The 12356-nt window shown below is 41.1% G+C and overlaps 1 protein-coding gene across 1 annotated transcript in view; it reads left to right on the top strand.

The window, feature by feature from the left end:
• Positions 1-12356, top strand: part of LOC309849178 (phosphatidylinositol 3,4,5-trisphosphate 3-phosphatase TPTE2-like) — a 122017-nt gene that overhangs the window by 105262 nt on the left and 4399 nt on the right. The window contains exons 25-27 of the mRNA XM_082701505.1: positions 384-464; positions 5169-5199; positions 11374-11465. Of these exons, the coding sequence (XP_082557631.1) occupies positions 384-464; positions 5169-5199; positions 11374-11465 (204 nt within the window). The remainder of the gene's footprint in view (positions 1-383; positions 465-5168; positions 5200-11373; positions 11466-12356) is intronic.

The raw sequence follows: 12356 nt of genomic DNA on the forward strand, positions 1-12356 counted from the left end.
TTCCTAATTTGAGACACACAGGTTAGGAAAATGGAGGCTCTTCCCCAGTGTTTTCCAAAGTGGGTCCAATCTTTCAGTGAATTGTAAAGTCAACTTGTTGGGTTGTGACTAGCGTTTTTAAAAATAAAATGGACTAGATTCGAATAGAAAATATCAAAAGGTAAGTATTGTTTTGTGAAACTTTGGTTTCAGTTGTATGCGAGTACGTGTTTGTGCAAAAAGCCTTGATACGATTTTTTGTTGTTGTTAAATTTAGTTTGAGTAAACTCTGCCTAAAGGCTGCAGACTTAAGGAAATAATGTGCCATTAGAACCTTTAAGAATACCTTCCACAGGAAAAGAAAGGGCATATGAGCCATGACTGTCTTGCCCCCTTTTCCGTAGGAGAGCCTTTTTTATTTTGGAGAACGGCGAACAGATAAAAGCACCAGTACTAAATTTCAGGGAGTTGAAACCCCTTCTCAGGTAAGTTGTTATTCTTAAAAGGGGGGACCTTTGGGGGAGTTCAGCACCCATTATTTGGTGTCACTGTGCACTCTTTTCCTCGCGTGATCGGGCCGCTCCACTCCGGTGCCTATAACAGGCCTGGTTCCCTCCCAGGGCCAGAGAGCCATGTCTATGAGTACCCCCCCACACACACACACACCCTGCCCTGGGGAATCCTGCTCTCCATTTAACATTGGTCACTGCTTACGGAGTTCAAGAGTTGATTCCTTCCCAAAGTAGAAAGGTCTAATTTCTAAGATTCCAGACTCGAAGATTATAAAAAAAATCACTAGTCTTTGATTTCCCTCTGAGAGGAAATGAGTCTTTCACAAACCCATACTTGGGCCATTCACCTCTTGCAGAACATCTCGTGTGTGTATGTGTGTGTGTGTGTGTGTGTGAGAGAGAGAGACTGAGAGAGAGAGAGAGAGAGACTCAAAGAAAGAGACAAGAGGGGGCTCCCGTATTTTGAAAGAAAAAGGGGAAATTAACATCTTACCAAACCTATTCCAGACACTATTATACTTTGACATATATTATCTCATTTAATACTCAGAAAATCCATGTGAAATATATGCAGTTACCCTGTTTTATCCTTTAACAAATATTTTATGGTGAATAATTTCAAACATAAAAAGCTGAGACAATCCTATAATAAATCCCCATATAGTCCTCGCACCACTTCAACCATCATTTTATCACATTGCATTCATTCCCTCCCCACTCTCCTCACATGCACACACACACACACCCCTTCTCCACAGAACCCAGATGGCTGTGGAGGAAATCCCAGTCATCGGGTCATTTTATCTCACAAGTATTTTAGTGTGACATTCACATAGACTCTTGAGGGTAAAAATACCATAACACCATTGATCATATCTAAAAACATTATATCTTAAGGGGCACCTGGGTGGCTCAGTGGGTTAAGAATATAACTCTTAATTTCAGTTCAAGGTCATAATCTTGGGTCATGAGATCAAGCCCTGCAATGGGCTCTACATTCAATGGGGAAGTCTGCTTGAGATTCTCTCTCTCCCTCTACTTCCACCCCTCTGCCCCTCTAAAACAAACAGATAAATCTTTAAAAAGTAAAAACAAATAAAAATATCATACCTTGGGGCACCTGGATGGCTCAGTATGTTAAGGCCTCTGCCTTTGGCTCGGGTCATGGTCCCGGGGTCTGGGATCGAGCCCTGCATCAGGCTCTCTGCTCAGCAGGGAACCTGCTTCGCTTCCTCTCTCTCTCTGCCTGCCTCTCTGCCTCCTTGTGATCTCTGTCTGTCAAATGAATAAATAAAATCTTTTAAAAGTATATACCTTAATGATACCTTAATAATATCCCAATTTCTGGGGCATATGGGTGGCTCAGTCAGTTGAGTGTTTGCCTTCAGCTTGGGTCATGACCCTGGGGCTCCCTGCTCACTGGGGAGTCTGCTTCTCCCTCTCCTTCTGCTCCTCTCCATGCTCTTGGTCTCTCTAATGCACACACACTCTCTCATATAAGTAAATCTTTAAAAAATACACTCAAGCTGGCCGCAGGGACAAGAGCATATGTATCTTCATTAGCAGTGTGTGGAGCTCAAATCCTTTAGTGATGAGGAGGCTACTCTCTGCCAGAGCACAGACCTTCCTTGAACTTAGTCACAGTTAAGCCTTCACACCCAGACTGAGCTTTTCCACAGTCATATTAACTACGTCTTGTTGAAAGGTTGTAGCGCTTTCCCTGGGTCTGGTTAGGTGTCCTTGCAGTTGAAAGTGGCCTATAGGAGCCACATGTGCCTCCCTTCTTGTTCCTTCCCCACAGCACAGAGTTCAGAATTTTTCTTCTAAGGGAGATATTCACTCATGAGGCAGCAAACATAAGCATGCCTAGTCATATCATGGCACTCAAAAAATGTTTCTTTAATTAATGATTCTCCCTAAATTCTATGTAAAAATAAAAACAAGAACAAAATCAGGAATGCTGAGGATAGACTTTTCGCCTCCACTTAAATTTAGTCTTCTGTTGTTTTGCAGAGTAGATACGTTGGATATTTTTCAGAGGTGAAAAATATTTACAATATGACTCTCCCTCCAAAAAAAACAGTGAAGATCGAAAAAATTATTATTTATTCAATTCATGGTAAGTGATTTATGTGTCATTGATGAGTTGGCCAGTGGGGAAATGTTCTGACTCTTGAGGCGTGGGATGGTTGCTCCCATGTGTGTACCAACAATCCCAACTCATGGCTGTCCTTTTATGCATTCTCACATGTAACCCCTCCTGGTGGAAGAGCCCAGAAGTCCTTAGATGCCCTCTCTTCACCAGTTTGTGAGGGCTTCATATCCTTCTGTCTTCTATTCTCACTGCTGCCTTGGCTTCAGCGCAGGGTGAGCTTTTAAGAATTGGACCCTGATGGAGAAGAGAGGAAGGGCTCATGAGCCCTGGAGACCACCTCTTCCTCATGTCCACCTCTAGTTCAGGGTTCATCTGGCAGCCCTGTACCATTTGCTCACATGAGCCTTTCAGAAACCTTCTTTTCCCTCTCATCATCCTGGTCTCTCCCTCTCACCTCCCTCCTGCACTGTTAGTCCCCTCATCCCCAGCAACTCGAGAGGTCTTGATATGTCTTAAATACATAAAGTTGTCTTCAATACCCAAACAACAAATGAAATTTGTTGCCACAAATTTTCTTTTAGAAATAACTACCAAGTGCCTGCTTTGGGCTAGCCCCCTGCCAGTGTTTCTCTGCCCTCAGGAAGGAGAGGAATGAGTGCGCATGGATATAAAGAGCTGACCACAGTGTTGGGGTACACACAGACTGGACCCTGCCAGCTGAGGGTCAAGGTCAAGGCTAGCTTCCTAAGGAGCACCACCCAGGTCTTCCTTACTAGAATCTATGTAAACACAGAAAGGGGGTTGGGAGAAACCTGGACTCAGGGTGGTGGGGGGAGGGGGGCATCTTTCAGCCTCCTAGCTTCTATTACTTATTACCAGGAGTAAAAATCCTGATCAATTTTTAAAAGAGCTGACTGTTCTCATGCTTCTAGAATGTCAGGAGAGGGACTGGGATCTATCATCATGCAGGGAGGCAGGAAAATTAGATCTTCCATCTCTGGGACTTAAGAAATGAAGGAGAAGGGGAGGGGGAGAACCATCCTCAAGTCTTTAATTCTCCATCAACCACCCCGCTTCCTGCACAGCTCATAGGGGAGGGGGCAAAACAGGGCCACCTCAGTGGGGGTGGGCTGGGGCTTCACTCTCACTGCCTGAGGCGCAGTAGGGAGCGATGCTCTGGCTCCCCAAAGTTAAACCATGGCCCGTGCGGAGATGCCGGGTCCCTCATGAGTAGTATGGTGCTGGAGCACTGGTATGCATTCCAACAGGCTTGTATTTTTAGCCTTCTGGGGAGTCCCAAAAAATAAGAGCTAGATATAGATATTTTTTTAACATTTCTCCCAATTATTTAGAAATAAAAGAATCCTTTAATATATATATATATATATATATATATATATATATGTGTGTGTGTGTATCCTGCATAGTAAAAAAAATTACAGTTAAAGTATAAAATGCTTTTTTTCAAATTATTTCTATATCACTTTCTCCCCACCACACACACAGAGGTAGTGGTGAGGAATTTCAGTGGATTACCACAGTTGGATTGCATCGGTTTCCGGCTTGTGAAAACCAATGTCAACCCAGGAGGATTGTTTCTGTGGGAAATTTTGTCTAGGTTTCCAAACAAGCATTGTGCAGGCAGACCCTTGAAACATGGCCCATTCGGGCAAAAGGCTGCTTGTGTATAAAAATTAGCAACTGTTGGTGAAAAGGCTTTGCAGACTGCAAAGTCCTCTAGAGAGTCCATGATGACCGTTTCCTTGGCTGTGTGTGAATTAGGAGGGAGAGAGTTGTCGTGGTCCTAATGGCTGACCTCATTCAGAATTCCAGGTGTTGCCACACCTCCTCAGGCAGAGCCAGGCTTGTCCAACAGGTGTCAGAAGGTAGGGGACAGCAGTTTTGCTCTGTTCCCTTCCCACATTCAGTGGGGTCCTGCAAAAAGAGTTGGCCACTTTATTCTAGACCAGGAAGAACAACATGGTTAGCCACTGGAGCAGTTTCTCACACCGAGAAATATAAATGCAACCATAAAACCAACTCAGTGGTAGGAGAGCCAGAATTGCGTTGAGTGTATGCTCTGCTTCAGTTTCTTCTTTGTTAACAATGGGACCAACGGTATCTATACAGACCCCCATGAGTATTAACCGTTCCAGACAGACAAATAGGCATTTGGTCCAGTGGAATTTTAATGTATTTTCCTAACATGAATAGTGAGAATGGGAATTGTTTCTCAAAATTCTAAGCTTAAAAATACTTTTAATAAGTTCTGGAATTTCGTATGTTTCTCAGTCTGATGTTATACCCTAAGACTGTGACTTCTCTGCTAATATTTTATGTTTTATATAAACTGCAGAAACATTGTTTAGTTAAAACTGGAAGGTGCAGAGATACAGAACAGAGGAGCTAACCCAAATGAATAAGTACTGCAGAGGAAAACTGGGAGAGGGTTTCATGGGTTTGGTTTGCTAGTCTCAGGCTAACAAATAGATTCTAAAAGTCCAGTTTGAGAAGGAAGTCTCATGGAGACTTCCAGACAAAGTTGTAATCTTAGCAGCTGTTCAGTACATTTGTGTGTCCAGAATTCAGAGCCAACTTCAGAAGGACTACATGGTAAGTTACCAGTCTTTCTGCACCCATGTAAATAATCAGGCCAAAGCTAATGACACCAGCATTTTTCTTTTTATATATATATTTTTTACTTATTATCCTCTTATCGCATTGTTAGCTTGCCCAAAAAAACTGAACCCTCTAGGCTAAGAAGTTCTGTTAGCCTTTGGGGTTGGACACTCTTGGTGCCCCATCAAGATCCCACTGGACCCCTTCAACCAGCTCTGTGATTCTCCACCCAACCTCCACCCCCTTTACTATAATCCTTGGAGAATTACTACTGGAGCCAACTCATTTATTTAGAGCCCCAAATCCCTGAGAGTGTCACCACCCTGTTGGGCAGCCCATACGCAATGACTAGCAGCTGTACAAAAACTCAACTCCTTTGCTTCCAAGTGTGGCAAACTCTGCAGTATAATTTACACCAAAGAATTCCCCATAGATCAAGCTGAATCTGCTGAATCCCACCCTTCATTGGCTCTTATGAAGAAATTCCTCCTAGGAGCACTTCCTTCATAAATCACTAGTAACCAGAGTGTTGGTTTAGGGTCCACTTCCGGGAGAACTCAACCTGTGATCATGCATTTCCTTATACTGAGGTGTCATATTTATAACACTGTATCTCCTTGGTCTCTGTCAGGTGATTTACTGTGTTGCAAATTGCAAGAGGACAGAGACCATTATTCATTCGTCTTTGAATCCCCCAGATCCTGACACACAGTTGGAGCTCAGTAGATCTCTGTGAAGTTGACTTGAACAAAAATGTATCTGGCATGTCTCATCACACCTGTCCAGCCCCCCTCATCCACTTCTCCAATTTTATTCCCCACCTCTCTGTCTGTCCATAAATCAGCTCTAGCAGCAGTGGCTTTCTTCCCCTTTTGTTGTTGTCATTCTTTTATAGTAACGATTCTTGGACTTCTAGACGTTGTCTCCCCCTTACTTTTATAAACACTTTCTCTATTGAAATATACTTGACAGAAAATGTTGCATTCATTTTAGGGGTGGCTGGGTGGCTCAGTTGGTTAAGCCTCTGTCTTCGGGTCAGGTCATGATCTCAGTGTCCTGGGATTGAGCCCAGCATCTGGCTATTGGTTTAGCAGGGAGCCTGCTTCCCCCTCTCTCTCTGCCTGCCTCTCTGCCTACTTGTGATCTCTGTCTGTCAAATAAATAAAATATTTTTAAAAAAATGTTACATTCATTTTAGATACATAAACTAGTGATTTGACAAGTATATACATTATGTTATGCTCACAAGTGTAGCTACCATCCCTTACCATACAACACTATTTGAGTGACACTCACTATGTCACTCACTATGTTTCCTGTACCTTTTATCCCCCAAGACTTACTTTACTCATTCCATGCTTGGAAGCCTATATCTCCCACTCTCCTTCACCTGTTTTGTTCCTCTCCCCACTTTCCTCCCCTCTGGCAATCATCAGTTTGTTCTCTGTGTTTACAGATCAGGTTCTACTTTTTGCTTGTTCATTTTTGTTTGTTTTATTTTTTAGATTCCACATATAAGGAAAACTACTTTTTGTATTTGTCCTTTTCTGGTCTGGCTTATTTCACTTAGCATAATACCCTGTAGGTCCATCCATGTTGTCACAAGTGGCAAAAATCTCATTCTTTTATGTGAATAATATTCCATTCTACGTACACACCACCTCTTTATTCATCTATCGATGGACACTTGAGTACTTCCACGTCTTGGCTATTGTAGGTAATGCTGCAGTAGACATAGAGGTGAAAGCACTGTGGGCAATACTATAGAGTTTCCTCACGAAGATAAAAGTAGAATTACCATATGACCCAGTAATTCCATTACTGGGTATTTACCCAAAGAATATGGAAACACTAATTTCAAAAGCTATATATATCCCCTATGTTTATTGCAGCATTATTTACAATAGCCAGTATATGGAAGCAACTCAAGTGTCCACTGATGGATAAATGCGTAAAGAGAAGGTGCATATCCACATAAGTATAATGGAATATTACTCAGTCATAAAAAAGGAATGAAATCTTGTTTTTTGACCAACATGAATGAACCTAGTGGGTATATTGTTAAATGCATAAGTCAATCAGAGAAAGACAAGTACCATATGATTCCATGCACATAAGTAATTTAAGAAACAACAAAGAAAAAGACAAAAAACAAGAGTCTTAAGTACAGAGAAGAAACGAGTTGCCAGAAGTTAAGTGGGGTAGGGGATTGGTGAAATAGATAAAGATGATGAATAGTACACTGACCTTGATTGTATAGAATCGTTGAATCCTTATACTGTACACCTGGAACTAATACTAATAAATACCCTTGAAACTAAAACTAATAAACAACACTTAAGTTAATTATACTCAAGTAAATAAATAAAGTGCCCAGAGTTGAGCCCTGCTGGTCCTCAAAACATATTAAAGCCCAATAGTTTTCAAAAGCCAAATGTTATAGGTACTTGTCTTCTCAGTGCAGGTCTCCTGTGCCTGCTCTGTGGTCTGAGACTCTTGCTTTTCCATGCTTGGGGGTCCCTCCTCTTCATGGACAGTCTTACAGGGGGGGTTGGTTCTCAACTGTGTCTTCACCTCACCTACCTTTTCGATGTGGCCTCCTCTCTACTGTGGAAAGTCTGTTCTGCCAGTTTTTGGGTCCTTTTCAGAGTTTGTTGCACTTGATGTGGCTGTTATCTTGGTGTGTGTAGGGGACAAGGTTAGCACAGGATCCTCCTACTCTGCCATCTTCCCAGCAGCAACAACAAAAAAACAACCATCATATATTTTTTATCCTCCTCTTGCTAATGCGGTGTACCATGTTGGCTGATTTGAAAATATTGAACCATGCTTGCATTCCCAAAATAAATCCCACTGATCGTGGCAAATGATCTTTTTATTGTTGAATGTACTTTGCTAATATTTTGTTGAGGATTTTTGTATCTATCTAAGTTCATGGGGAATATTGGCCTGTAGTTTTATTTGTTTGTTGTTTCTTTAATCGTGACTTTAGTTGGTCTTGGTATGGGTAATGCTGAACTTATAGAATATATTTGGAAGTTTTCCTTCACCTTCTATTTTTTGGGATAGTTTTGGGAGAATAGGTATTAACTCTTCTTTAATGTGTAGCAGACTTCACCTGTGATTCTATCTGGTCCTGAGCGTTAGTTTGTCTGGAGTTATTTGATGACTGATTCAGTTTCATTACTAGTAATCGGTCTGTTCAGATTTCCTACGTCTTCATGACTCAGTGTTAGAGACACCAGCCTTCTTTTGGAGTAAGAATAATCTTCCTTTGAGGTTGTTAAGATCAAAACAGAATGGGGATGGGGAGACTGTCAGAAAAAAGCGTGAAAGAATTTGCAGTGAGCAGTGTTTTGACTTGTGCACCCTTGTGGGATTATCTCTACCTCTCATGGTCTTTAAGCTCTTTATAACTCTAAGTTGTAGAAAAGTAATAATACTGTAAATAATTTTTGTACATAAAAATACAAGTTAGTTGTATCTAGTGGAAAGAAATTGATTATTAAACCATTTTTTAAGATTTTATGTATTTATTTATTTGGGAGAGAGAGAATGAGAGAGAGAGAGAGCATGAGAGGGGGAAGGTCAGAGGGAGAAGCAGACTCCCCGCTGAGCAGGGAGCCCAAAGCAGTACTCAGTCCCTGGACTCCAGGATCATGACCTGAACCAAAGGCAGTCACTTAACCCACTGAACCACCCAGGTGACTGATTAAGCCATTTTATATCTGTTTATACACTCATATCATCAATCTTTATTTCCCAATAGATGCGCAGTATTTTTTTAATTGAAGTATAACATACATTCGTTTATATTAGCTCCAGGTATACAATATAATGATTCAGTAATTTTACACATTACTCAGTGTTCATCAAGATAAGTATATTATCATCAAGATAAGTAAACTCTCATGGGCCACCTGGGTGACTCAGTCTGTTAAGTGTCTGCCTTTGGCTCAGGTCGTGATCCCAGAGTCCTGGGATAGAGCCCTGTGTCAGGTTCCCTGCTCAGCGGGGAGCCTCCTTATTCCTCTGCCTCTCCCTTGTTCATGCTTTTTTTTCTCTGTCTCTCTCAAATCAATAGATAAAATCTTTTAAAAAAAATTTATGGACATCGAGGAGAGCATATGCTATGGCGAGTGCTGTGAATCGTGTAAGACTGATAATTCACATACCTGTGCCCCTGAAACAAATAATACATATATGTTAATTTTTAAAATGATAAGCGTACTCTTTATTCCTCTTTATTGCACCCATCCCCTACCCACCTCCCTTATGGCAGCCATCAGTTTGTTCTCTGTATTGAAGGGTCTGGTTTTTTGTCTTCTTTTCTTCATTTTTATTTTTAAATTCCACATGATTGAAATATATTTGTTTCTCTGTTTCACTTAGCATCCCTACACGTCCATCCACACTGTTGCAAATGGCAAGATTTTTTTTTTTAATTACAGCTGAACAATGTTCCGTTGTGTATGTGTATACCTGTATAAATACATCTTCACTACATTTTCCTTACCTATTCGTCTCTCAGTACACACTTGGATTGCCTCCATGTATTGGCTATTGTAAATAATGCTGCAATAAACATAAGGGTGTATATATCTCTTCAAATTGGTGCTTAATATTCTTTAGGTAAATACCTAGTAGCAAAATTACTGGACTATACAGTAATTCTCTTTCTAATTTTGTGAGGAAACTCCCTATTGTTTTGCACAGTGGCTTGTAGTTAACTTTGCATCAGCTGTAACATTTTACTGGTTTTTGATTAATTGATGAGTCAAATAAAATTTTTGACATGTATTTTAAAAATGCAAGAATAAATGAAACAAGATGGGATTGGGACAGAGACAAACCATAAGTGACTCTTAATCTCACAAAACAAACTGAGGGTTGCTGGAGGGAGGGGTTTGGGAGAAAGGGGTGGGATTATGGACATTGGGGAGGGTATGTGCTTTGGTGAGTGCTGTGAAGTGTGTAAACCTGGTGATTCACAGACCTGTACCCCTGAGGATAAAAATATATGTTTATAAAAAATAAAAAATTAAAAACATTTTTAAAAAATGCAAGGCACAGAACAGTGCTGTGGTATGCAACAATTCCTGTAACACAGAAGTGGGGAATAATATGTATTCATATTTGTGCTATGTACATATATAAAAATACTCAGGGAGAGTATTCCTTTTTGATTATATGTGCACAAAAATATTCTCCATTTGGAGCTGGACAAATAAACAGGTGGGAGTAGGTGAGCCAGACTCTTCACCTCATGTCTTTTTTACCTTTTATATTATAGAAATATGCTTTAAGAGGTTTAAATGTGTGGGAATTAAGCTTGTAAATCAGTGCCCTTTCCTGTCATGTGGTAAGGGTTTGTATTAATTTAGTTCTACATTTTCACTAATCTCTGGTCAACATCAGTTCTGCAAAGGAGTTCTGCAACTGCAATGGGATAGGATGGCATGGGGTGGAGGAAGTAAGGCTCAGACATAGTGATGCTTAATGCAAATTCATAATGTGGTCCTACGATGCAAATAGAATCTGAACATCAAGAATGATTAACATATGACTCTGTTAGAATATTTTTTTAGTTCTGAACCTTTACTTCTATGAATATTTGTGACATTCCTCATTAAAAGAAAAGCAGTTAGAATTAATTGAAGGCTTGAGAAACCAGCCTTTAAGAACTCCTAAAAAAAGGGTTCATCTGAATCGAATAGAGAGCAAGAAACCATTTGTCTATAGATGTATCATGAGTGCCACCAGAATATTTGGATGCAGCAGTCTAATATCTAACTCCAGATGAGGGTAAGAGAAAATTAGACTGTTTAAGACCCATTGTCGGATGTCTGAAGCAAGCAACACACTAGCAGGAAAGGTGGCAAGTTACCTACCTGATTTTTTTCTAGAAAGGTGAAGAGATGAAGTTCTGTCTTAGAAGCTAAACTATATGTCTTCCCCCCCCCACACACACCTCCAGCCTTATAAATTAAACTTTAGGAGACAAAGTTGGGCTTAAAGATTTGTCTTTTAAAGACGGAATCCAAGCAAGACCCAGATGATTCACTACTGACACACTGTTAGCTGTCATAATTTTCTCTTTAATCCATAATGTTAATCAATGAGACATTTTGCTCTTTGTTCTAATGAGCCTAACTTTATTTCATTCAGGTGTAGGAAAAGGCAATGGCACTGATCTCAAAGTACAAATAGTAATGCAGAGGCAGATCATCTTTTTTGGCTCTGCTTCCAAAAACTGTCAGGTAAGAGATAGCATGCAAACTGGAAATTCTGGTGTTTGTTTCAAATCTCAATGTCAAACCAGCATGTTCAGTGTTAGCAGTGTCCCAAGTGACTCTGCTTCCGATATCCTATGGGACTGCACTGAGAGAAGTAACTCAAGAGTGGCCGGAAGGGGACATATATACCTCTTTCCCCTAGGCGATGGGACCTGGTAGTCTGTTTTCTTAAATGTTGAAGTGCCTTGGACTATCCTAAAGCAATACGAAGCTTTCCCGGGTCTTAAGAAATATAAACCGTCCAAATTCTCTCTCCAGGTTTGTGTCTCTTCTCCTATTACTTCCCCACCACCACTCCTTGCCCTTTGTCCCACGGAAGGCACGCACCCAGACCCGATCCTTGACTTCTGTTCTTATCTCTGCACATACTCTACTCTTGGTTCTGCTTATCCATTCTCCTACTGCAAACTATTATTTTTTCTTCCATCCGCTCGCACAGACTTATGAGCACCCCCCACGTGGTAGGTGCAGGACACCTACCTAGACAGCTTCTGCCCCAACGATGGAACTGTGTGTGTCAATCCAGATTTGTCAGATGAGCTTTCCCTCTGCTTCTGCAAGTGACACCAGAATTCTCTCACTGAGGCCTCACGATGTAGAATCCTGGAGTCTCTCCTGGCTGTGCCCCCACATCCAGTCAGCACTTCCTATTGATTTTACCTTGGGAATCTCTCCTCACTCTCTCCGTTCCTTTCTGTTCCCATTGTCACCGCCCAGTCCAGCACCTCATTTGCTCATGCCTGGATTTCTACAGTGGTCTCCCTACCTGTCCCTTCTCTTCATGCTATAGAGTGTCGAGAGACTGGCAATAGGCAGGTCTTTCTCTGCTCCTACTTGAAAAGCAGTAAGTGGAGC

The sequence above is a fragment of the Mustela nivalis genome (genome assembly GCF_964662115.1).
Source record: "Mustela nivalis genome assembly, chromosome: 15".
Taxonomy (NCBI): Eukaryota; Metazoa; Chordata; class Mammalia; order Carnivora; family Mustelidae; genus Mustela; species Mustela nivalis.